At 55.9% G+C, this 26,131-nt stretch overlaps 2 protein-coding genes and 1 long non-coding RNA gene across 4 annotated transcripts in view; 1 reads left to right on the forward strand and 2 right to left on the reverse strand.

Annotated features, from left to right (window-relative positions):
• The first annotated feature begins 1,882 nt into the window (after positions 1 to 1,882).
• HTR3A (5-hydroxytryptamine receptor 3A) lies at positions 1,883 to 10,718 on the forward strand. The gene is made up of 9 exons (XM_066981285.1): positions 1,883 to 2,075; positions 6,008 to 6,155; positions 6,250 to 6,294; positions 7,185 to 7,294; positions 7,994 to 8,163; positions 8,308 to 8,468; positions 8,802 to 9,012; positions 9,596 to 9,829; positions 10,420 to 10,718. The coding sequence occupies exons 1-9, from the start codon at positions 1,990 to 1,992 to the stop codon at positions 10,716 to 10,718; spliced, it is 1,464 nt and encodes a 487-aa protein (XP_066837386.1). The 5' UTR covers positions 1,883 to 1,989.
• Positions 8,311 to 10,545, reverse strand: LOC125182733 (uncharacterized). The gene is made up of 4 exons (XR_010826209.1): positions 10,403 to 10,545; positions 9,577 to 9,743; positions 8,592 to 8,705; positions 8,311 to 8,446 (listed from the first exon to the last, which is right to left on the reverse strand). It is a non-coding gene; the product is annotated as an uncharacterized lncRNA (long non-coding RNA).
• A 4,154-nt stretch (positions 10,719 to 14,872) lies between the features above and the next one.
• ZBTB16 (zinc finger and BTB domain containing 16) overlaps positions 14,873 to 26,131 on the reverse strand; it is a 91,991-nt gene continuing 80,732 nt past the window's right edge. For both annotated transcript variants that reach the window (XM_066981283.1, XM_066981284.1), the window contains exons 5-7: positions 23,776 to 23,946; positions 19,480 to 19,647; positions 14,873 to 19,123 (exon numbers count right to left, since the gene is read on the reverse strand). In XM_066981283.1, coding sequence (XP_066837384.1) covers positions 18,894 to 19,123; positions 19,480 to 19,647; positions 23,776 to 23,946 — 569 coding nt within the window. In that variant the 3' untranslated portion in view covers positions 14,873 to 18,893. The remainder of the gene's footprint in view (positions 19,124 to 19,479; positions 19,648 to 23,775; positions 23,947 to 26,131) is intronic.

A 26,131-nucleotide genomic window follows, 5' to 3' on the forward strand; every position in this document is an offset into this window, starting at 1 on the left:
GGACTGTATGGCACAGCACCACCAGCTGAGCTGAATAGGGCAGGCTGCAAGCAGGACCCTCAGGGAGACTTCGCACCTGTCCAGTACAAGTTTGGGATTACATGGTTAAAACCTAATAGTCAGCAGCCCAACCCAGCGGTGGGGTAGGAAAAAATAATCAAATACTGAAAAAGACTGGAAGCACGAACACCGCTCTGCCTGGCCCAGCAATGCTCCCCGTGGCCCCGCAGCACCACGTGCGTGGCTGTGCCCCCCGGCACCACCCTGGTGGGGGCCGCAGGGCGCTGCGGGGCCGCTCAGACGCTGCTGGCTCTGAGGCAGCAGCTACAGGCACGGGGAGCTGGGCTGAGCCCTCGGAAACTCTGGATGCCAAGTGCTTCGATTCTCAGAAAAGCAATTACTGTGCAGCAGATTACAGAGCTAATAAAATCCCATTATACCATTTCAGAAAGTAAATCTGATCTGGATACTGCCAATTTATATCAGACATCCCACAAAAAGTCCCGTAAGAGCCCCCGACGCGCAGACCGTGTGTGCGCGCGCGTAATACAAGGCCATAATAGATCACACTAATTAGATATCCGATAACAGGAGGGCTGATAGGAACTACATTAAAATCTCTTTAAGATGAAGACATAAAACCCAAGGGAGAAGATTCAGAGTTAATGATGCTGCTGTGGAGGCTGTGGTTCAGCAGTCCTTGCCCTGGACCCTACTGTCCCACTTCGCCCCGGATCCTGCTCCACTGCTCAGCCCCTCAGCCGGATCCTGGCCAGCGCTGCTGTGCCCCGCGCCTGCCGGCCGCAGGTGCTGGTGGCTGGAGGAAGCGTGGTGGCAGCGGGGCTCTGCGCGCTCCCCAGCACCGCGGCGCAGGGCACGGTCCCCAGCGCCGCTGCGGCACTGCCCGTGATTTTTATTATCCAGATTCAATAACAGCAAACAGCTCCGAGCTGTCTGCGCTCCCCGGGAGGTGACTTACCATCCACTAACAGAGCTGAGAAATCAAATTAGCCCCAGCTTTGCACTCTCTCTTTCCCTGACACCACTATTGGCAGCCAAGGGGGAGTTCATCAGGGCCGTGCACTAATTCTTATCTCGTTTAAGTGACTCCACGCTGCCATCTGATGCAATTTGCTCCGTGCCACAGCCAAGGGCTCTGATCCCTGCCTGTCTACTTCACCATGGCTCCCAGTACAGGGAAGCTTCTGGGGAAGCTGGGCTGCTGTGCTGTCTGCGAGCACTTTAAGGCTTTGGGGAAAGCCTGTCCCCAGCCTTGCCCAGCACTGAGCGTTTGTTCTTTGCTCCTCTCCTGCATTTACAGCTTCTCCCCGCGCTGCTCAGTGCAGCTCCAGAGCTCTCACTTCCTTACTGCTCGAGCCCACCCTGCACCAGAGCGGCTCTGGCTGTACCCCCATGCAAATGCTGTTCTAAGGGGTTTGTTAGCTGGGGACTGGTCAAACCTGCACACAAAGCCGTCGAGGTGGATGCTAACTTATTGGCCCAACAAGAATCAGTTGCTACCTGCACAGTGCCTGCAGGCATCTGTGGCAGTGTGCTCATGAGGTTTTCCTTGGAAAACCTCGCTCTGCTGTCACCCAGCACACCAGCAGGGTATGGGCAGCGTTGTCCCAACCACGCTGCAATGTCAGCATCCAGACACTGCCCCTCCCAGAAATGGGAGCCCTCCCCGCAGAGCTGTGCCTGGGCAGGGGGCTGGGGGAGCCGGGGGCTCGGGCGCTGCGCATTCGCCCAGCACCAGCGTGACAGCCCATGGGGTGGGTGGCCTCCTCCTTCCTCCTCCCTGCCTGAAACTTGATGCAGCAAGGCAGGCTGATTGCAAGATTAATTACGCATTTTCAAAAACCTGACGGCTGGGGGAAAGCAAGCAAAAAGTGCTGCCTGCTTCCCTGATTAGGTTCACTTATCTGCAGAGGAGAGCGGAGAGCTCAGGCTGGGGAAGGCAGCCGGGAGACCTGCGGCACCACAGCTATGGTGCTGGCGGCTCTCACGGCGCTTCTGTCCCTGCTGCCTCTTGCGTCGATGCTGCAGGACACAGGTAAGGACATCACGGGGAAGTCTGGCAGGGTAGGGGAGAAGGAGCTATTTTCTGGTAGCTAAAGGCATGTTGGTGTACCTTAATAAAAAAACTAGCAGCTCTCTATAGCATGCAAACACTAGTTAATTAATTAATTAATTAATTAATTAATTTTTAAAAAGAGAGATTAGTATCATTGAAAATTTGCATACCTGGGAGAAGACCAGCCATGGGTAACCTCTTGGAAAGATCTTTGAGGCACTGCACACTTGAGCAGGTGCTGGTGGCACAGGCTGCGAGGAGAGGGAGGTAACAGCGTATTTTAACCCAGATCCAAATGTTGGGCTCGTTGGTGTGAAGCTTCAAAGAACTTTGGAAGTGTTCAGAGTGAGTCCTGAGGAACAAGTAAGAGAGAAAACAGAAACAGAACGATCTCCTGTCCATTTGCCTGCAGCTCCCAGTTTGGGACCTGTTGCCCAAGCCCCTCACATGATAAATGTATTTCTTTGATAATGTTTCATTACTTGTAATGTGGAATGGGATTTTGGGGATGACAGCACGCTGAAATGATGCTGTGGCTGTGCTCTGTAATCTTAGCTCCACACAGTGGAAAAATAACTGCCGAAATACTAATAAGCAGATCTTATTTTCTCTTGTTTAACCTTTTTCGAGAAACAGTAAAAAAATAAATCACTGTGCTGTTTTGCACCAACACACGTGAAAGTTCTCAGCAGGTTTATAACTCGGGAAAGGCTTTGGGCAGCGAGCTCGTCTCTTCCACCAGGGACTTGTCCCTTTCTGAGCCCAGAGCCTTGCCCGAGGACTGGCAGGGGAGGAGCAGGAGGAAGGAGCCCTCGCAGCCGGGGAGCAGCCAAGCCGGAGGGCTGCACGCGGCCGCACAGTGCCAGCGCTCGCGTTCCCCTCCCTTCCTCAACGGCAGCTCACAGAAAGTGAAAACCCACAGCAGAGGTGGCCAGCGCCTTCCTTACGAAGTCCGGTGACAGGTGAGGCTGGACAGCTGAAGTCCTTTATTCCTCCCCAGGAACAATCCCCTGCACCCTGGACTCGGCGTGGTCACCTTGCTTTAGCACTGCACGCGGGGCCGTGCCAGAGCGGGGGCTGCGAGGCAGTTCTCACCCCCACAGCTGCACCAGGCCCTGACCTGGCCACAGGGGGTGGCATTTTTGGCCGATGTTCTTTACGCTGAAAAGTCAAAGCAAGCCCATACAGGGTGAAGACACAGGCCATGCAAGTGATTTCAGGAGCATGTGTTGATTTTGTCTTATTTCAGCTGAGAGGGGAAAAAGCTAGGACAATACGTTTGTACTTAAAAAAATTAATCCTACAATTGGGTATTTTTTCAATAATAGTTCACAGCTGATACTGATTGCATTGCAATGTTTCAACGCTTGGCCACAGAATATTGCAAGCCAACAGATACTTGGCTGGAGGCTTTCTGACATTTTAGTTTGTCAATTTTTGAGATATTTCATTTCACACCACTCACCAAAGACTAGAATTATCTTTAGCTTAGGAGAAAGGACAGAAAACGGTGAACATGTCCCACTTACCTGCAGCGTGGCAGGCGAAGCCACAGAGAAGCACAGATTTGGGCCAGGCAGACCCTTGGAGCCAGCACGTGTGCGAGACGGGTTTGTGGGGCAGCTGCTGGGAAGACCAGTATGCCTGGTGTGAACCCAGCCATGTCCTCTCCCTCCAAAGCGAGTTTTCCCAGACACTGAGCTCGGCAGCACGGATCTGAAGGCAAGTGTTGCGAGCCAGCTGCAACCAGCTGCAGTGCTTGAGGCCACTTGGCCCTAGCCACTGGTGCAATTACAGCAGTGCCTGTTTTCCTCCCATCGCCCTAATTGCTGTGTCTCGCCCCCCCCCCCATCTCCTCCCTTGGCTAGCACGTGGCTGGATGAGGGTTGTGAGCCCCACCAGCTCTGAGGCATTATAGATCCCATGCAAAGTTGGAGGGGTCAAGGCTAATGTTTTTTTTTCAGTCGCAAAGAAAGATTAAAGTTTCCTTCCAGGCAGCTTTTCCCCAAGTTCCTGCAGATCTATTCCAATTAATGCCTTCTGTGACGTGCAGAGCAGGCTCGGGTGCTCCAGATCAAAGCTGCAACTGCGGTTCTGCCACCTGGCCCGCCTGCAGCCTCAGCAGCAGCCTTGCAGCGAGGACTGGGGTGCCGACAGCAATTTGCAATGCGATTAGTGCTCCCAGCATCAGCAGAGGGATTGTTTCTGCAGGAAACAAATGTTGAGATAACAATAAGACCACTTATTTAAAAGTGTTGCTCCGCATGCTAAAGCAAGTTGTGTCCTAGCTGAAGATACCAAAGTGACCGCGCGGAGCCGCAGCCGTAATGCCCATGCCCTGCAGAGTGGCGCTGGGCCAGCACTACATGCACTCGTGCACACAGCAGTCCTGCTCGTCCTTCTCCAGCTTCAGCTCGTACAGACCACACAGCTATAAACACAGCCTGCTGCCCATCGGCAGGCTCCTCCTGTAGCTGCTGCTAAGGGACTCATTTCGGTGTTATTTATATCACGCATCCCACCAGAAAGGGGAGCGTCTCCCTCGTGCAAGTCACCACAAACCCCACAGTGCTGCCCTGGCCTCACGCTGCAGGCTTTGGCCTCTGAGTGAAGCAGGGCCAGCAGGGCAGGAGGAGAGCTATGGGGCAGGGGTGCCAGGTCCCTTCCTGGGACGGCACGCGGTGCTCAGCCACAAAGGCGCAGAGGCACGGCTATCCCAGCTGGCGGCGGGGCCCTCGCTCATTGCTAATCACATATGCCCTGCTAACTGGGCTGAAAGGAAAGTCTCGGCCTGCACCTCCTCCTTTTGTGGGCGACGAGCAGATGGGTGGGTAGCAGGGAGCATCCAGCTGCCACGTGCGCTGCGAGAGGACGAAATCTGAATGCGGAGAAGGATGCGCTGTCAGATACCCGGGCTCCTCAGCCTTCACACAGCGCCATTCAGAGCCACAAATGATGGAGGAGTGGTACAGACCTTCCCAGCATTGCGTGAATGCATTGGAGCAGCAAAGATGGGATAAGGAACAGATATTTGACCAATAGCCAAAAAACCCAGCTGTCCTGCCGTCGCTTTCCAAGAGAGGCTCTGGCTACGGCAACGTTGGCCAGCAGCGCTTTGAAGTGTTTGCTCCGTACAAAGCACTTGGGGGCCTGGATCCAAAGCCTGGTGGCACAGCCCCCAGGATTAACATGGGTAACTTCTTTTTCTCATGTAGACAGATTTTAGTCTTTTTCATTACCTAGTATATGAATTTAGCATTTTGATTCATCTTTAACCTCAGCCTTCACCTTCATAGTAAAGAAGCAATGCTTCTCAAAATAGTAAGAGTTGGAAAATGTATCTCAGGGCACTGGCTCCCTTGCAGCTTCCCACAGTGGCTGCCTATCTGTCCTGACATTGCTCCTGGAGAAGAGGCAGATGGCAGCCTTCAGGTGGTACCCAGCTACCCAAAACCCAAGAAGTGTCCAGGGGAAAGTCACAGAGCGATCCATGTAGTTAGCAGAAGACCTGAATAAAACAGTAGACGAGGCTTCAAGAATGCCGGCATTCTTGTTTCCCAGCAAGATGCTCTTAACTTTGGCTGGAAAATGCAATCCCAAATAGTAATCCAGGTACATCATTCAACAGCATCTTGCATTTTGAGGCACACCCCATGGAGATTTTAGGGCACTGCCTGGATGTGAGCAGCCCCTGGCACAGTGTGGAGGGGATGGCAGGGCCCCGCGTCCTGCATCCAGCCTGCCCTCGCGTCCTTGCCTGCAGTAAGGGGAGGCAGCGCGGCCCCAGGTCCTCCCCAGGGCTGGCCACAGGCGCTGCTTCCCTGGAGCTTCCTTTGCCCATCCCCGGGGGATTTGGGGCGGCAGGTCAGGGAGCCAGGACAATTCTGCGACAGCACCTTTCCCTGCCCTGGCAGGTACCCCGAGGGCAAGCTGGGTGCCAGACTCCGATGCGCCGGCCCTGCTCCGCCTGTCCGACTCGCTGCTGGCTCACTACAGGAAGGGCACTCGGCCTGTGCGGGACTGGCGCACCACCACCACCGTGGCCATCGATGTCATGGTGTACGCCATCCTCAGCGTGGTGAGTCCACCGCTCCCACTGCTCCGCTGCCAGGCCAGCTGGGGGGGGGGGGGGGTTCACCCTGTGACAACCGTGTGTCCTCTTATTCCTACAGGATGAGAAAAACCAGGTGCTGACCACCTACATCTGGTACAGACAGGTGAGCCGTGAGCCGAGGAGACCTTTGCCAACTCCCCCTCCCTTGGGGCCCTGGCTGCCACTCCCGAGGCTGGAGCACCCGTGGTGACTGGGCTATCTGCCTCTCAGCAGGACCCGATTGTCCTGGAGGAGCTCATGTGGGAAGGCAGGCTGTTGGCACCCAGCCCTGATGTTTGCCTACCTTAGCATCCCAGTTTCTAGCCCTGGAGAAAAGTCCTGGTGTGGTGGCTCCTTTGAAAACTGGAGCCAGCTCCCTTGGATGCAGGAATGCAAGAAAGGCACGGAGCACTGAACTCAGCACAAAAGAAAATCTCCGTTGCGTTCACACAGTTTGCCCCTTCCTTCCCCTCTTTTCCCTAATGCAGCTTCCTTGTCTGCTCAGCTGCTCGCTCACCTCTGTGGTTTCAGTTCCCTGTGAGTGCCCAGTCATCAGTCAATGAATTCACCCTCAAACGAAGCCTGCAAACCACAAAATACCTGGACACAGGCAGAACCAGATAGTTTCAGGAAGGGTCAGGACAGGCATTTCTGTGCTCACGGGAGATGCTGTTGGGGACAGTGCTGTCTCGCTGTGACAGCCAGCACCCTTGGAAGGTAAAGGCATCTCCATGTGACTGTGCCTGAGTGATCGCACGCCAGCTTAGCGCAGAGAGGTTATCTCCTGTGATAACAAGACCTCTGCAGGGCAGGAATCAAGAGCCTAAAGACACAGCTTTTATGCTTCTTGCTTCTCACTGCTGGGTGGCTGTGATAGCTGAGGAAATGGGCTTTCCTGACTCTCAGACACGGGATTTAGTACATTTCCATGGCATGCTGCTAGCATCAGGTTTGGATTTTGGTGGGACTAGGACTGACCTCACCTCCAAGTTCCCTTCTGCTTTGTCCCTGCAGCACTGGACAGATGAGTTCCTCCAGTGGGACCCGGCGTGCTTTGACAACATCACACAGATATCGCTCCCTGCGGAGAGCATCTGGGTGCCCGACATCCTCATCAACGAGTTGTGAGTGCAGTGCAGCTCTCCGAACCCCATCGCAGGGGACCCCAAAAGAGAGCAGGGTGGTTAAGCCACCCTCTCGCACCGTGAGCACGCGTGCTGTGCCTCGCTCTGTATTCCCCACACAGAACTGGCAGTGCCCCCGTATCCGGTGAGCTGCAGATGGGGAAACGGCTTGGCAGTTGGGACATTTCCAATGCTGGCTAACCACAAACATTTGTAATTACCCACACTGTGCTGGGGGGTGGAATCCAGATATTTGGAGAAAGGCTTTGTTAAGAAGGCACAATGCAAGGGCAGCTGCAGAGCTGCCAGCCCTTCCTGCAAAGCCAGCCATTGTCCTTCCCCGCCCCCACTTCTGCTGGGATTTAAGTTGTTCCCACCATCTCGTGCTGCAGAGACCTCTGCGAAGCAAAGCCACAAATGGTCCTTGGGCTGCACTGGGAGAGGGCAGCAGCACGGGGAATACAGCAACGACACAGGGCAGCTGCGCCGACACGGGGGTGGCGTGCTTGTGTCCTGGCCCTCCCCACCCAGCCTCCCCTTATTCCCAAAAAAGCAGGTTGGCAGAGCAGCAAGGTAAGGTCCCAGTTCTCACGCTGGGCAGTCCCCATCCCAAACGCAGCTGGCCGGGAGGAGCCCACTCCGCTCACGGTGCTCCCCGAAGCGCTCCCTACCCTTGCTCTCTGTCCCTGTGCCCTCCAGCGTGGACGTTGGGAAGTCCCCTGATGTCCCCTACGTCTACGTCCGCCACCACGGAGAGGTGCAGAACCTCAAGCCCATCCAGGTGGTGACTGCCTGCAGCCTGGATATCTACAATTTCCCCTTCGACGTCCAGAACTGCTCGCTCACCTTCACCAGCTGGCTGCACAACAGTGAGTGCCGGCCCCGGGGGGCTCGGGGCGGGCCGGCTCCGTGCAGGGGACGCGTCCCCCTCTAGGTGGCCCCAGCGGCTCGGGAATGCGCCGCGGCCGGGCACGGGCACGGGCACCCGGCAGCTCCGTCCCCGCTTCTTCCAGTCCGCGACATCAACCTCTCGCTCTGGAGGACCCCGGAGCTGGTGAAATTCGACAGGAGCATCTTCATGAACCAGGGCGAGTGGGAGCTGCTCTACGTGCTCAGCCACTTCCAGGAGTTCAGCGTCAAGAGCAGCGACAGCTACGCCGAGATGAAATTCTATGTAAGGGCCCTCGCCTCCCCGCGGGACCGGGAGCCCCACGCCACCCTGTGTCCTGCTTTGGCCTCTGATCTTCTCAAGGATGAGGCCAAAGCAGGGCAGGGCTTTGCCCCCCAGTCTCCTTACTTCATAACCGAGCCGCTCCCCTGCTTCTGTGCTGTTGCATCCCCTGCCACTGGCACCTCTCCTGGTGCTGAGGGCCCTTCCGAGGGTCCTGTCGGTGCAGCCCACCATCCTCACCTGCTTTAGAGGAGACCCACACCAGCTCAAGCTCTCCTTTCAAGCAGGACTCTTGCCTTCACCAAATCTTTCCTGTCTTTCCTTCTGTCCTGGCAGGTAGTTATCAGGAGGCGTCCCCTCTTCTATACTGTCAGCCTGCTGCTCCCCAGTATCTTCCTGATGGTGATGGACATTGTGGGCTTCTACCTACCTCCCAACAGTGGCGAGAGGGTCTCTTTCAAGATCACACTGCTACTGGGCTACTCAGTTTTCCTAATCATTGTATCTGACACGCTTCCGGCTACGGCTGTTGGCACCCCACTGATAGGTACAGCAGCGATACCAGTCCCAGCTGGCAACGGGGCAAGAGCTCTTCACACAGCTTACGCGGTGGGAGCCTAGCAGTCACCTCCCTCACTGCCACTGAGCCAGGACAGTGCCCAACAACCGTGGGCTAAAGCCCATCCCTCTGGGACCAGGATGCTAAGGAATCAGGGGGGAGGCGGTTCAGCTCCAGCACAGAAACATTACCAGGACTAGAGGAGCAAGAAGGGGGAGGTACAAAACTGGGGGCTGTAAGAGGAGCTCAGGACTTGCGGTGTCGAGATGACAGTCACACATGGCTGAGAGCTGCACTGGAGCTCTAGGTCTGGCCCAGGGGCATGTGAGGGCCCCATTGGAGTGGCACAGGGAACAGAAAAGGCATCCTGCTGACTGGATGGGGTGGTCAACAAAGCAGCTGCAACAGCAGTCAGGCGCCGGGAGCAGCAGGAACTGCAGCTCTGTGCAGAGACCTGAGGCTGCGAGAGAGGTGGGCAGGGGGAATTCCCTCAGGACCTACCTGCTCTGTGCATCAACCTAAAAACTGTGCCGGCCATTGCAGGCCACTCACCTTGCTGGCATCTCCACAGGCATCTATTTTGTGGTGTGCATGGCACTGCTTGTCATCAGCCTCACGGAGACCATCCTCATTGTGCGCCTGATACACAATCAAGACCTGCAGCCCCACGTTCCCAACTGGGTGAAGCACTTGCTGCTGGAACGTGCTGCTGTCCTGCTCTGCATCAGGGACAGGAAGAAATTCAGCCAAAGCAGGGCACAGAGCTCAGACATCTCCAGGCATGTGGAGAACAACGACAGCACAGGTAAGGGCTGGAGAGAGAGCTCCTGCGGGAGGAGAAGGGGACCGGGCCTCACACAGCTCTAAGCCCAAATCTAGTCTAATGGCATATTATCAGAACTACCAAAATGTTCACCTTTCCAACTAGCTCTCACCTCTATGAGAGCTCTGAGCAGCAGCAGCAGACACCCCACACTCACCTCTCAGGAGCCCCCCCCCCCCCCCCCCCCCCCCGTGTCATGCCCAGAGAAGTGACGATGCCCAGCTCAGGTGTGCCCAGCACTGCTGGCATCTTCAGCCCTGGAGCAAGACTGGCAGAAAACTGAATTTTCCAAACTGGGCCTGTTCTAGAGCATGGTCCCCTGTCCTGGCACAGTAAATATCAGCCAAGCAGGAGCCTTGTCTCCTTCCAAGCCAAGCACAACCCTTTTACTTTCCATGCTTCTTCACAAGCCAGTGCTCCATGAGCAGCATTGCCAGCAGCCTGGGGAGTGGAGAGCAAGGTTGTGACTCACCGCGGCTCATGCATGGCAATACGGATGTCCAGATCACACACACAAATCCCAGCTCTGTGTCTAAACAGACTTTTCTCGCTTACCTCTCTTGATTCTGCAGCCAAGCTGAACCACTATGGCTGTGAGGACCCCCGGGAGCGCGAGGTGGCAGGGGGCACGAGGCCCACTCCTGCCTTTGGCACTCTGGCAGAGGGCTCTCCACTCACGCACAGCATCCTGCACGAGATCACCACCATTCGCCAGTTCCTCGAGAAGCGTGATGAGTTTCGCGACGTTGCCCGCGAGTGGCTGCAGGTGGGCTACGTGTTGGATGTCCTGCTCTTCCGGGCGTACCTGGCGGCCGTCCTGGCCTACACCATCACGCTGGGCGCTCTCTGGTCGGTGTGGCAGTACGCCTGAGCTGCCCCTCGGGGCAGGCGAGGTGGAGACCTCGGCTGCCGCGGCGCTCCCCGGCTCGGACCCACCCGCGCTTTCTGACGGCGGAGATCCGCGCCGGTGCGACCGTCCCCCCCGGCAGCTCCGGAGCAGCAGCAGCCGAGGGCTGAGGCACGAGCGAGCACGGCTCTCACCGTCCCCGCCCCGCCGCCCCCCGGCAGCCCCTCGAGCCCCTCGAGCCGGGGCCGGGTCGCGGCGCCGCCCCCTCCCCGCCGGCCCCGCTCCGCCGCGGCTTCAGCACCGCGGACAGCGGCGCCCGCCCCGGCGGCGGCGGCGGCTCCCGCCCGGGCTCCCCCCGGGCCTCCCGGCCCCGCTCCGCTGAGAAGGGCCCGGGGCTCCGAGCGCGCCCTGCCCGGCGGGCGCTCACCTGGAGCCCCGGGGGCAGGCGGGCACCGGGGGGAGCCTCTCCTCCTTGAGCCCTTCCCCAGGCGTTTGCCTGCTGCCCCCCGGCTCCTTCCCAGCCCCCCTCCCCTCGCCTCACGCTGCCTGCCGAGGGGCACAGCTTCACCGGCTCCATCCGCCCTGCACAACGCACCGGGGGCCACGCGCCCGTTCCTCGTTCTCCGTTACTGCTTCACGAGAGCCAGCTGCTCGCCCGGCTCTGCACGTTTCTTTCGGCCCCCACCCGAGTGTTTTGCATGCTTGACCGGCAGAGCCCCTCCACATTCCTGCCCAGCAGTACAGAAACTGGGGGAGAACTAGCGGAGTGGGGACAGTGAGCCCAAACAGCGATGCAAACGGGACCGTCTCCATAGGAATGCAGTGCTGGAAGAGACCAACAGGGTTACCCATCCTGGTCCTCCGCTACTGCAGGCTTCCACAGCTGCCATAAATAAATATACTCCCTCTGTGCACCTCTGCCAGGGCAGAAGCATAAAGCTGCCGTCTAACAGGAGAGAAAAGCTCCTCCTGTATCTGAGAGCAGCAGGACTGTGATTTGAGCCAAAATTGTAAGGAGACGACCTGCCCAACATGGTACCTACGCTTGTTTCAAAGTTGGGAGCGTCTGGCAGTTGTGACAACCGCTGAGAGAAAAAGCAATACTGACGGCATTTTCAGGGTGGTTCCTGGCCTGACCACGCTTGGCTGAGACCCCTTGCAGGTGGGGGTGTGCACTTCACACTGGAACTTACCTGCGCACCCAGTGCAGGCACCATCCTCAGGAAGGCTGGAGATGAAGGGAGGCCCCATCCTGTTTGCTCTGGTAGCTCCTCTGAACAGCAGGGATAGAGACTGCAGGCAGCAGGGAAGACAGAGATATCACGGTGTCCGGCTCTCCTATGCCTGCTCCCAAGCCCACCAACCACGATCCAAAGGCCTGACACCCTCCCAAGCCTTCACCTGCAGGAAAACTCCCTGCTGAGTGACAGGAGGGCTGCAGGACGGGTGGCGCGGGCTCCTGGCAGCGCTGGCCCGTGCTAATGTGCTGATGGTCTGTAAGTGGCTGTCTATTGATGAGGTGTCCAGTTAAAGAGTTCGTGAGACACTAAATCAGCCCATTGATCCTACTGAGATCGATGGTGCTACAGACCTGATCAGTGCAGCGGGCAATTAACACCCTCTGGAATGAGCCGCCTTCATGTAACATCAAACGCTCCAACAGACAAATCCAATGGGCCCACTGAACCAGGCGCGTGGTGCCTCCTGCCCGCACGAGACCTGGGTTGAGGTCGGCAGGGCCACCACATCGCCTTCCTCAGCCTCACCGTGCCCTGCGGAGCCGCGTGGAGCCCCGCCATCCCACGGCTCACCTGTGCTGCCACAGCTCCCAGCTGGTGGCTGGATCCCAGAGGCCATCCAGGCGCAGCACAGGAGCTCCATTTTCCAGCCATCCCAGCCCTGTGATGTGGTCCTGCGTGTGACCTAACCCTGTGCAGAGCTGCTAACCCTCACCTGCTCCACAGGTCCCCCGTGGGAAAGGAGTCTGCCAGAGCTGGAGGAAGCATCTAGGTTTTTTCCCTTACAGATAGTGCTTTTCCCTCACGCTGCTTTGGGAAGTGCTGCATGCAGGAAAAGTTACAGGCATCTCTCTGAAATAAGCCTGGATTTTCCTCTTAAAAAAAAAAATCAATAAATCTGAATCTAATCTACTAATAAAGGTTTAATGAGGACATAATGTTGATGGAACAGAACATTGTTGCAGCATAATCACTCCCAGCTGCTGTGTGAATGTGCAGACAAAGGCCCAGTCCTATGACAATTTCCCCGTTATAATAACTCCTTTGTATGAGGCCAAATGCTGCAGCAGAATCTTATCCCTCCCTTTTGCAAGGGACAGTGCAGACAGCAGGCCACTGGAAGCAGGTCACCTCAACCAGAGGTGCCCAAAACCTCCCTGGGACGAGCTGTGCTGGGAGGGAGCTCTCAGGGGCTGTTGCCCGAGCCTGGGCTTGGACATCACCTCTGACGCCTCCACGTGCCAAAAGCCACCCCCACGTCACCCAGGATGGCTGTGTCCTGCTGCAGCACGATGCAGAGCAAGGAGCATGGGATGGGACATGGCTGTCCTGGGGGAGCTGGAGACCCGTGTCCAGTGGGGACTTCAGGGCAGGCACGTGGCTCCCCCGTCCCCAGGGCATGGTAAGAGCCCACACTCGACACCAGAGCCCGGCAGCCTGGTGCATTTCATCCATCACCTAAAAAATAAACGTTCCGTCAAGTGACTCTGCACCATAACTTGCACACGATGAGCGTGTGACCCCATCCTGGTCCCAGCACGTGCCTGGCTCCCTGAGGGCGGGAGGGAGACGCTCACGGCCCCCGCCCGGCTGCTGCGGCTGCATGCCGCGTGCTGTACAGTTTGCAGCAACATAAAAGGAGTGCAGACTTTGCTGTTAATGTAGTCAGTAAATAAATAAAGGAGGGCTTAAGCTTAGTGTACAGCAATCAGTTTAGAACTACAGGATAATTAACACAGCGGGGGGCCAGACTACTCTACAGTCAGGTTTAAATGAACGAGTTCACTTTCATTGAGGCAAACTCGCTCAGCTCCCTGGGGAGCTGCGCATGCAGCAGCAGCGCCCGCGCTGGCAGCAGCAAGCAGGGCCAGAGGGGTGCACCCCATGCACCCCACGCACCCTGCACCAGGACGGAGTGGGGGATCAGCGTGGCTGCCACAAATCCTCCCCTTGCCACTGAGGCATCTGCAGCTTTCCCGGCAGCACCCAGGCAGCCCTGCAGGGAGCCTGCGCCCAGCTCTCCACCTGTGCACCGCACCCCTTCCTGGGGCAGGCAGGAGCCGGGTGTGAACGATCCCACCAAGGCACAGCCAGCCTCACTGCAGGGTGGGAAACAGCACCCCTTCTGCCTTCAGAAGCCAAATCACAGAGCCGTACATGCCTCTGCTTCTCTCCTTAAACAAAAAAATAAAGGACAGCAGCAAATCACCCTGTCAAGCACCACACAGTGCACGATAAAATGGTCTCCAGGGATGCCAAAGGACTTTAAAACAGGAGGCACGTTTAATTTCTGGCACCATAAGCACCCTCTTCTATGCCAAAGCACGAAGGAACTCCTGCATAAATAAGAACCAGGCTTTTTAGGAGCTCGTGGCTCTTAATGAAAAAGAAATTCTGGAGACCCATGACCGCACACCTTGATTTTCCATGGAAAAGCATCTTCCAGGCTGCACAGCCTCACAAAAACACCAGCTCCTATTTGCTGCGCTGGACCCCCAGCACTGGGATTTTCTCCCCATCCCAGGGCCATTGGCATCCCTGTGTCTCTGGAGATGTCCCACAAGTGGGGATGAGAGCGGGCCACGAATTCTTCTATGCTCACAGTTGCCAGCCCCCCCCCTCCCTGAGGTGGTGCCTGGGCCAGGAGGTGCGCAGGGACGGACCCCCCCCATGCAAGGGCTCCTCAGCTCCTGCCCCATCCACCCCTGCCCCGCTGAGACCTGCCGGCACAATGGCATCGGTCAGCAGGAGCCTGCTGGTGAGTGGGGTTTTAAGGATGGGACCCGTGCTGCAGGAGCGCCGAGCCGGTTCCCCAATACCATCGGCACAGCACGTGCCCTGGTCTGGAGGGGGCTGCTGTCGCTGCATCCTCCTGATCCTCCTCTTCCTCCTCCCAGCAGGATGGCGTTTGAGCAGAGAACAGCAACAGGAGACGACAGGCCGAGACAACTGAATTAACTTTATTGTTTCTTCTAACTGCAGATTCAAGGTATACAACTGAACATTGCTATTTTCCTTATGAGACTTATAAATAAAAATACAAAAAATGTCCACTACAAAAAAATCTACTGTTAGTAGGATGTAAAAAATATTCTCTTTGCTATAGAAGGCACGAACTTCACTTAGTGACACATGGAGAGAAAAAAACCTGCAGCAGTATATTCTTTTTTTCTTCTTTTTTTTTCTTTTTTCTTTTTTTTTTCCTCTGTCAGAAACACTGAAGTTTTACAAAGAAATGCATCTGAATCTACACAGAATGAAGGCAGATGCGGAGAGCTGCAACTAGGAGACACCACAACTCGGGACTTTTTTAAATTCATTTTTCAGGAAATTTTAGCTAACTGCATCTGTGGCTAGAGAACAGATAGGACTCGCAAGCAGTACTGCAAAGAAACAAACAGCGAGGAAACAGAAACAGAGTTGTACAAAAAATAGTAACCAATACTCTGAAGAAACAAAAACAAAAAATTGGGCACCTTCTAAAATGAGGCTACCAGGAGGTGCTGAGGTAGACGGAACTATAACATCAATTAATTCAAAACACTAGTTTTAATACAGAGCAATCAGACTGGCACTTGGGCTGTCACGACATAAAAGACAAGCAATGAAAGAAAGCCTTAGTTTGCTTGGTCCAGCAGGGCAGTTGGTCCTCAGTGCTATAATATACATATATATACTTATATATATATGGATAGGTGTCATGGAGCTTTACCATGGCTTCGTAGCCTTAGAAGATCATGCATACGTAACACTATGTGGAACAAATACTAGGATGCACACCCAAACACTGGTACTGGGCGTGGGAGAGGCGCGGTGCTGCAGCTGCTGCCTCCCGGGCGCGGGGCAGGGAGCGCTGCGCTCCCCGGCTCCCCGGGAGGAGAGCGGCTCCAGCGCAGGGGGACCCCCACGGTACCGTCTTGCCTGATGACTTGTCACTGGACAGAGCTCTCCAGTGACTTGTCTCACTCCTTTTGGGAACTAACAGGAACCAAAACTCACGCTTTGCACCGTGCTGAGCTCTGAAGCCAACTATGCCAACGTCTACGTTAAGGGAGGAAGGGGGACAACGAGAGGGGAGGGAACATTAAAGCAAAAAAAGCCACATGAGCTCAGCTGAGTGCTCAGCAGTACCATGACACCCATGGCCGGCAGTACCAATTCACTGCAAAAAGGTACCACGTACTTGTGAGAAATTGCAGCAACTGTTTATGTGAAAGAACTGTTTTTTTTTTTTTTTAGTTTTTTTTTTTTTTTTTTTTTTAGGCACAAAGATTAAACAAGCCATTCTCCAAAATTACATCCTGGATTGTACTAAATCAGCATCTGCCCTGCTTCTCCTCCTCATCGTGGAGCAGCAAAGGTGTCACCAGTTGCAAGCGCCAGTGCGTGTGCGTGGAGCCGTGCGGACACGGGGCCTTCCTGCCCGGGCGCAGGAGGCGACGCTCCCGGGATGGGATCTCCACAGGGTGAGATGTGTCTGCCCAGCTCCCCACACGGCACCAGGGGTGGTCAGTGACACCCCTGGCACGGGTTGGAAGCAGCACTGCTTGGGTGCTCCCGCACAGCCCCCCCGGCCCCCCACGAGCACGGGGATGCTGCAGCGCGGGTGCTGCCACCCCGCACCGCCCCGGGCCACACAGCGCCATGGCACAGCCAGAGGCGCTCACGCCACAGAAGGTAGGGAGACATCCCAGGGACAAATGAGGATTACAAAACTATCACGGGTTGTGGGTAGCAGCTGCACCCCTGCTGAAGGACAGGGGCGCAGGAGAAGCGGGGTCAGCTGCAAAATGCCCCAAATCTCACGGCATCAACGTCAGCTCTGAGCCCCGCGGCGCTGCTGGTGCACCCCACTTGCCCAGGCGATGCCCTGCGTGGCTGCGGGCCGGCGGCTTTCACATTATGAATGACACTCAACTGCTCTAGTCACATATTCAAGTTTAACGCTTCCCTTCCCAAAGCACTAACTCGGCGCTAGGCCATGACCTACCCCGCTCTGCTGTTGCACGATGGCATCTTCCCCAGTTTAAGGCCTTCATGTTTTCCCAACAGTGAGGGGGCAGGGGTGGGCCGGGTACAGCAGTACAGACACCCCTGCTCTCTTCCCTTTACTCCCATCTAAGAAACCTTTCCCTAACTCTTCCCCCCCCTCCCCCCATTTAATACAAACGCAGCTAAATTACAAAAAAAATACACAATTGCAAGTAAAGCATGAGATGAAAACTGAAATGACATCACAAAGCAAACACAAATATTGCAAACTGTGCTTCTGTCACTGCAAAATCAGAACACAACAAAAACGAACACAAGAGGTAGCTTTCTGAATCGGTGAGCCAGGCTCCATCAGGCCACTCAAAAAATACCAGTTTTGGTAACGATAATGCACACGAGGTGGCTGACACAGACCCAGCGCACGATCCCCTCCACGGCTGCCCTGGCAGCTCTGCCACCACACCGAGCACGCAGCCTGTCCGCCACACGTCACCAGCCCCTGACATGGCCTTTACCTGGCCCCGTCATTTAAAACAACGCCCCCCACCCCCCAAATCAATAAAAGCTCATGAGGTCACAAAAAAACGAGGTAATTTCAAGTAAAATGTGCTAAACACAGAAATAGTCAAAAAATTTTAAAAACAAACGAAAAGCAAAAAAAAAAACACAGAGCAAAGCCATCTGTTACCGTCCGCTCCTCCACAGACTCCAGGAGTTGAGGGCTGGGCAAAAAAAGCATTGGCACGTTCCAAGCACCCGAAATACAAAGAAAAAGAGAGTCTCCCCGTGGGAACAGAGCTCCACACCCCCCACCCAGCACCGCCGCAGTGCCCGCTGCCTGGGGCTCTGGTGGCGCGGTCAGCTCGCCCAGGAACCGGCAGCATCCCGGGGGTCATCCTGGCACACGGGGAAGGGAGGAGCTGCAGCTCCCCTCGGGGACAGGGACAAGCACGCAGCCGCTGGAGTCCCTGGCTTCATCTTCCCGCTGAAGGCTTCGTCTTCCCCCCAAAAAAGAAGAAAAGGAAAAACAAATGCATAGAAAGGTCTTTGGTCAGGAGGAGGGTTGTGGTCTCCTGCAGCACCCACAGCTGGCGTCTATGCCCTGGACAAGGCAGGTGCACGCCAGGCTGCAGCAGCAGTGTTTACTGGGGGGGACAAGCACTGGCACCAGCCCACGCTTGGCCCCCAACCCCGCTGCCCCAGAACCTTCCTCTGGGCTCATGCCCTGCAGAGCAGCGGCCGTGCAGGGCATTTCCCCCATGGGTGCTTCACTGGCTGTGGGTTGAGGCTGGTGCCCTCCCTGCGATGCAGCAGCTGGGGGTGCAGGAAAGCTGCTGAAAGTGGGGCTCAGCCCGTGGGGCACCGCCCTGCAGGGGAGGGCAGCACGCGTGCCTACCTCGGGGTGCAGAGGGCGGACACTGCCTTGAGCAGGCGGGTCTGCAGCAGCTCCTCTGGAGGGGGTTACTGGTGATGATAGAGGGGGAAAAAAAATTAAAGCCATCCCAAATCACTGGTCGTATGCAAAATTTGGGGGCGAGGCGCGAACCGCACCGTTCATACACAACTGTCCTGGTACCACCTCCAGCAGGGCAGGCTGGCTGCCGGCTCGCAGTAGCCATGGGCAGCAGGGGCAGGAGCGGATCTGATTCAGGGCTGAAGGGGACACGTGCCCCTCACCCTGCACCCACAAGCCCTGGTAAGGAGGGGTGGGGAAGGGGAAGGGGCCACGGGTGTGGAAGGGCAGCTCGCACACCCCTGTCTGTCCCAGCACTGCTGTGTGCCCCCCACCGCCCCCACGCACCGGCGAGCACAGCAAGTGCCGCGTGCCAGCGTCTTCCCAGCCGCAAACCCAGCAAGAGGATCCTTCTAGCAACAGCAACAAACGAAAAACGGAAACAAAAGGCCATGGACGATGCATTTTTTTTTGCCCAGTCCTCCGCAACTCAGCCCCGCGTTCCCTCCATGTCCCTCAGACATAGCAGAGGTAGAGATAGGTCTTCTCTATCCTCCAGTCGGTGGGGATCTCCTCCGGCTTGTGGCCTTTCATGTGCTTCTGCATGGCGGAGAGGCTGGGGCAGTACTCCAGGCAGATGGTGCACTGGTACGGGGAAGCGCCGTTGTGGGTCCTAAGGTGTTTGATCATGGCTGAGTAATCCCGGGAGCGCTGGTGGCACAGCTTGCACTCAAAGGGCTTCTCACCTGCAGGACACGGGGAGCAGAGGGACGGTGTCAGCAGCAGCCGGGACAGGGTGGCCGCTGAGCCCCATTTGGGTAACGCGTGAGGTCTCAGGGCCTCACTCCACCGCAGTAATTAACTGCCCAGCCTGCCCGATATTGATACTCGCTCTGTGCACAGACACAGCAAATAATGAAGTAATGAACAGCAAAAGTGATCTAAATATTGATCCACTATTTACAATAGTTACACGCTGACGCATTCAATGATTCATTATCCCCAGCAGCCAGCCCGGGCTCCGCGGGCACTGCAGCTGCCTCCCTGCTGCCCCGGGCTTGCTGGAGAGCCTTGCACCCCCCTGCGCTGGGGTGACACCTACCTGTGTGCACCCGGTAGTGGGTCTCCAGCTGGTGCTTCAGGCTGAACTTCTTGCCGCAGCCATTGCACTCGTAGGGCTTCTCCCCGGTGTGGATGCGCTTGTGGCCCTTCAGGGTGCTCTCGTCCCGGAAGCAGCTGCCACAGAACTCGCACTCATAGGGGTGGTCGCCTGCAAACACACACACGTCAGCCCCCCCGCGCCACGCCAGGCTGCGGGGAGCGGTGTGGGGCAGCCCTGAACCCCACAGGCCCCCGTGCAGATCCTCGCCCATACGCCTGGAGCCCTGCCCACACCGGCCCCCCAGCCACGTCTGTTTTTAACACCCTCCAGATCGGGTGGCTGATAAATGAACTTCAGTTCAGCACCAAACTCCGAATTATTTGAATGAAAGGTGAGGGCTCCAGCTACTTATTTATTACAGCAGTGAAGGCAAGGACAATAAAGATAGATTGATCGTCCAAGACTTTGTTCATGAATATTTAAATATTACTGATTTGTCTTGTCACTGTAATTACAATTTCTCTGTGCTGCATATCCTACAACCACAGTTTATGGTAAAGAATGGCCAACTGTATTTCACTTGTCCTACTGCAGATGTGCAGAGCTGCCAAGCGTGTAATGTTCCTCGCATTTCATACATTTTCTTCAGCTGTGAAGGCTTAAGTCATCCACAATGACCTACGTTTTTTCATTATCCCCATGTCAAACTGCACTCGTGCCTGGGCATAAATTGTCCTTCTAGTTATATACTCACATGCCTGTGCTTTCACTTCCTCTTTACAATGATATTTTACTCTCTGCCTGTTCTCTCCCCAGACCCAAAGACCAAACCTGCAGCTGCTGCAGGGAGCCCCTGCATGTGCCCTAGCTGGGCACCGAGCGCCAACACGTTCTGGTGCTTCATGCAGGGCCACAAACCAGCCCCGAGCCAGTGTGGCTGCGACGCCTCCCACCCCGCACCCCCAAAACCAGCGTGCATCTTTTCACCACGCCGCATCGTGCAGGCTGCAGGGCTGCTGCACCGGCAGCTCAGGGCTCCGTGACACAAAGCTGGGGGCTGAGGAGGCATTTCACCTCCCCTTGCCCAATTCTCACTTACTGCCTCCATTTTCTATGAGAGTCCTTGTTCCCAGAGTGAAAGGCACTGATGCAACAGCCCGGTGCCCATCAGCCCAGGCAGCATTTCCATTTGCTCAGTTTTTAAGAGAACATGTGCAAACGGGAGCCAGGTGAATGATTCACTTGTTTAGCCCCAGCCACTGATGGGAGCAGTGAATTTTTTTTTTCCTCCTGCTGCTTCTTTATAGCACCCTGGTACTTTAAGCGAAGTGTTAAACTCGGGAGCTAGTTTGACAGGATCTTCATGAATTTAATTATCAACGTGATTGCATGGCAAATGAGTTTAAATATGGCATCTCCAGAGCCAGACCGACTAAAGCTGTACATGCGTGGCACCCGGCTGCCACCTCGACGTGGGGACGTTAACGTGACCCAAGTCCCTGCAGCAGCTCAGGACTGACTGCAGAACCAGGAAAAAAATAAATCCAATTTGTGGCATGTTGATTAACTTTGCAGAGTCTTTAATGAGCCTGACATTAAATGAAGGACAAAGGGGACTAATTAGAGCCCCTCTGGCCAGCTTGTGGCACCTGTGATCCCGTTTCCACATCGCTACCTGGAGCCCTTGCCTGTGCGATGGGCTGCGGGGCCATAACGCACCACTTCTCCCCAGCGCAGTGCTTACTGTATGGCCAGCTGCATAAAGCAGGGACCGGGCAGGGCTGAGCACAGCTGCTGATGCTACGCTGAGAGCAGCCACACGGGCTGGTGCTGGGTCCAAGGCAGGTGGCAGGCATGCAAGCTGTGGCCAAACAGGCTTCAGAGAGCAAGAGCTGGGGGAAATGTTGGTTATACCCATTTTCCAGGCAAGAAGTGGAGTCAGACAGATGCAACCATTTGCACCACAGCACTAAGGAGATCAGAGCAAGTGTTTGGTTTAAAAATAAGTAGAGAAGCCCATGTAACTTCTTCAGCACAGCACAGGCACTCCCTCCTCTCTCACCCTGACCCACTCACCAGAAAGGGGGCTGGCAGAAAGGGGACCATCTGCAAGGGCTGCAGCCCTTGTCCTTTCCATAGTGAGAAGAAAACCCCAAATTTCTGTCATTTCTGCACAGCCCCGGGATACTGTGAGGTTGTCAGCACGGAACTGGGCAACACATCCCATGTTCCTCTGTGGACTCAGCATTATGCTCCCACTCCAAAAGGAACCACAAAAAAAAAAATCATAAAGCTCTGATGATCCGGGATTTTTATTTTCTAGCCAAGAGCTAATAAACAATCAGAGGCTGGGGCAGAACCCACACAGTCTGACCTGGAGCCCGGGTCAGTGGATTACTTGCTATGAATAGCTCTTCCACTTGGCATTAACGGACTCATAATCACTGCATGATTCTGGTTTTCCTGGTTGGAAGCACAGATGCAGGTGCACGTGCAGGGCCAACAGGCACCACTGACAGCCCAGGACAGAGACACCTTCCCCTGATTCTTCCCCAAGCAGCCAGCATCTGGGCATGCTGGAAGCTGGTTAAAAAGAGGAAGGAAAAGAGATGCAGACAATATGCATCTGCCTCCCCCAGCTACCACACTGCAGCCAGAGCACAAGCCTGTGACTGGTGTGGGAAGGAATGGGAGAGGAGCATTTCCTCCACCCACCTGCAAACCATCCCCGCCTCCCCACCGCTGGAAAAAGCAATTTCAGTTGCTCTGATTCATAGCTGGGCTGCAAATTACAGGCCAGCTCTCCGCCGTGCGGCGCGGCACAATCCTGCTAATCACGGAGCTGGGCGAGGGGTCAGCGCGCTCCGGGCTTGCCAGAGCGCCGTGCTGCAGCACGTGCCGGGCGCTGTGAGGCTCCAGACCCATCCTCTCTACTGCAAGTGAGGGGAGAAGCAACCTCCTTGCCAGGGACGGAGCAAGCAGGGACCACAGAAGCCCTGCAGAGCTTGGTGCACCCAGCTGTGGCTGCAAAGGGGCTGCAAGAGCCTCCACCTGCCCCAGGCTTCAGCCAGGAGTGCAGAACTTGCCCCAGGGGGCTGCAAGAGCTGGGAGGCTGGCACAAGTCAAACAGGCACGGGGATGCTGACGGCACCCTCCTGTGTGGTGCAGCCACCCAGGGAACAGGGCAGGTGAAAATGGGCTGGTGGGGAGGGAGCTGGCTGCAGCCTCCAGCCCTCGCTGGGTGCTCGCAGGACCACTTCTCCACAGGGAGAACTGGGAAAACCACGGGGGTGAAAGGTCCTTCTTTGGTGCTTGGTTTTCCCAAGACTCAAATGGTTCATGGTCATGGAACTAAACCTGCTAGGGAACCTTCCAAACCTGAGCTTTCCATTCCTGGCTCTGAACCTGATGGATATATTCACATCCATTTCCCACGCGGGACCAGTCTGGCAGTCTAAGAGCTGCTTTCTCCTACACTGAAGTTTTGCAGCCGGAATCACGCCACATCAACTCCCAGCAGACACAAACTGCCCACGGGTCCCTGCAGGACCTGGGGACGCGGTGCTGGGAGCTGTAAGCAGCACACCAGCTCTCAGGCAGGTGGTTTGAGGACACCGTGTAATGCGGTCAAATCCATGGTTTCACACCCCGGCTCTCCTCTAACCCAGAAGCACCTCAGTGGGCGTGCAATGTAAATACCATATACACGTAGCACAGGTCACTGTAATCCCATTAAGGCCGAGTACCAGCTGATTATGTGCATCTACTGCGATTAAGCCGATGAAGTGGGGTAAGATCGCACATCCCCTAAGAAGGTCACATGTCACCTTATAACGGATCAAGTTATTACACAGGGCTTTTTTCCCCCACCTTGTTTTGTTGTTTTCCTTTTAAATCCAAACAGCCTCAATTGTGGATGACAGCTGCCTTTGACATTTTTTAAGATAGAAAAAAGGAAAAGAAAAGCAACGTGAAGAGAGAAACAGCCCTGTCCTATACTTCTTGCAGCCATTCAGCGAGAAACACTCCTCCAGGTCCCTCCTGCCAACCCGGAGAGCAGGTGGGGACCTGAGCAGCGCCCATCACTGCTCCCCACAGCCACCCCACAGCTCAGCAACAACCCTGGATGACAGCAAGCTGGAAACCCCTCCGAGTAGGGCTCTCCTGATCTAAGCTGCTGCTTAAGGGTAGGGGGACCCGAATCGGGGCTCCTTGGACACTGGCAGCACCGTGACCCCCACCCTGTGCTGCAGGACCGAGCCAGATGAGACCAAGGCGGCCCTCGGCGGGCAGTACCTGTGTGGGAGCGCAGGTGCCTCTTGAGGGCAGTGTGGCTGGGGAAGGTGCGGTTGCACTCGCTGCAGATGTAGCTGCGCACCCCTGCGTGCACCTCCATGTGCTGCTGCAGGGCCGTCTGCGTCTGGAAGCGCTTGCCGCAGAGCAGGCAGAACACAGCCATGTCCGTACCTGCGAGAGAGGAGACAGCATCCTTAGGCACCGCCTGGACACCCCGGTGGCAGAGGTGCTGCCGCCCCGGCGTGCTGCGGGGACACCATTCGCATCAGTGCCGACCAATGCGATGCACCAGAGCTGGCGGTGGCAGCACTCCAAAAGCCACTTGCACTTGTTTCATTGCAGTGCCCTGGCTTTCACCCCCAAGGACACGCGTGAGGCATCACACCCCACCACAGGCAGCCTGGCTGGCAGCAGAGCGCTGTGCACCAGGGAGGGGATCGGCCCTGGGGCACATCCAGCCCCCCTGCAGGCACGGGGACCTGCGCCTAATGGGTAGCTGCAGTGCAGAGCACAAGAGGCACTTTTTAGGAGAAATAAAGTCATTTAACTGCTCTTCTGAAAAAGATGGAAAATAAGGTAGAGTACTTGTGGATCATGCTTTGTCTGATGCCCAAGAACAACTAACACCAAACATGCAGAAAGCACCTCCTGCACCAAGGCCTCACACCAGCTTCCCAGGAGCTGGCAGCCTTAAGGAAGAGGACCACAAGCCCCAGTTACCACTCACAGGCATCAACTCTCCCACAATGGACACCAGCCAGGTCTTTGCACCACCACCAGTTCCCATTCCCTGCCAGGAACCTGCACCTCGCACGCTCAGCTCCTGGACGTGCATCCCCGGACTGTGCAAGGGGCAGAGACCCACAGCCCTCGCTCCTGTGTGGCACAATCCCTGGTTCAGGAAGGTTGGCCTGGTCACTCAGGGCGGCTGGTGCTGGGACCCCGGTAATCCTGGTCTCACAGCATGGAGGAGTGCAACAGGAGGGCAGGGGGACTTTATTGCATTGGGCCCAGGTGGAAACCCCTTGCTGTAGGTGACAGCCCAGCCCCACAGCTCCCAGCAGCACCACACCCCCAACCCAAATGCAAAGCAGCTGTTTGTGTAATTACCCATGTTCTGATGTGTTGTTGCATGCACCTGTGGAAAACAGAGCTCAAAGCTCCTAACAGCCAGGTGGAAACAGGACCTGAAGAAACACTGCACGCGTGAGCACTGTGCAAAGCCTCCCTGGGTGCCAGAGGGCTGAATGCAGAAGGACCACATGCACACCTCCAGCACAGCTTGCGACCCTTAATGGTAATACCAACAGAAACTTAATCCTACGAGTCACACACAAGTATAAAATTGGCTGCATCACCAGAAGAGCAAGAGTAAAAAAACAAAAATAGAGATACTTACACACCGTCAATAAAAATATAAGACCTTTGTGTTATTAAACAATTTGTTTTAGTTTATGCATAGCTGATTGTTCAGAACCTATGAGTCAGTGCAAATTGTATTACACTGGGAGATTAAGCAAATAAATGCTAGCTTTTTGGAGACATTAAAATGTGAGGACTATGGAAATAAAATTATCTAGAAAATTGTATTAGCAATTCATTAGCAGCAGCAAGATGTTCAAGCTAACCAACAAATACGCAACACCTTTAAGAAACAACAGGTTTGGGGGGGCTGCTCCTTGCTGTGCCAAAATTAATCCAAGAGGAAGCCGGTTGTGAGGCAGTGCAAGGCCAATGCACGTGGGGGACCTGGGAGAGCCCCCGGGTGTCGCGAGGTCCCTGGCACCCGCAGCACCACCCTGCCAAGCCCCAGGGCACACTGAAGGCAGGGGATTGTTCCTCTCCTGCACCGTCCTGGTGGCAAAGTGCCCTGGGAGCGGCACAGGGGCAGCTTCTGTACCCCCGAAGGCAAAGCTGTGTCCTCCAGCAGAACGGCACGGGGCCGTGCTCCACATGCACGGGGACCTGCACAGTGAACGTGGCACCAGCGGACGTGCTCTGGCCACCGGCTGCTCCTCCACAAGGAACGGCCCACACGTACTCGTGTTTTTGGGGACTTTGCTTGGTGTCGGCCATCCTCCTTGGCGAGGCGTGCACCGGGCAGGCGAGTGACGCCAAAAATGTGAAGAAAAAAAAACGAATAAAAACACGGGGCAGCAAGATGGCCCTAGTGAAGATGCCGCCTCCTCTCTCCCCGTGGATTTATCTGGGGGACGTGCGCTTGCTCGCAGCTGCGGACAAAACTCCCCCAAGTACCCGTGAGACACAAAGCCTGCCCGAACGGGTGGCGCGGAGCAAATCCCGAGCGGTATGCAGCCCGGCCGCGCTCTCACGGTGACAGCAGGATGGGTCAGAG

This window comes from Anser cygnoides, chromosome 21 (genome assembly GCF_040182565.1).
Source record: "Anser cygnoides isolate HZ-2024a breed goose chromosome 21, Taihu_goose_T2T_genome, whole genome shotgun sequence".
NCBI classification, from domain to species: domain Eukaryota; kingdom Metazoa; phylum Chordata; class Aves; order Anseriformes; family Anatidae; genus Anser; species Anser cygnoides.

Coding starts and splice junctions, on each gene's coding strand:
- HTR3A (XM_066981285.1), top strand. CDS start 1,990: ATGGTGCTGGCGGCTCTCACGGCGCTTCTGTCCCTGCTGCCTCTTGCG. Junction 2,076..6,007: donor GGTAAGGACATCACGGGGAA/GTCTGGCAGGGT, acceptor CCCGAGGGCAAG/CTGGGTGCCAGACTCCGATG. Junction 9,830..10,419: donor GGAGAACAACGACAGCACAG/GTAAGGGCTGGA, acceptor TTGATTCTGCAG/CCAAGCTGAACCACTATGGC.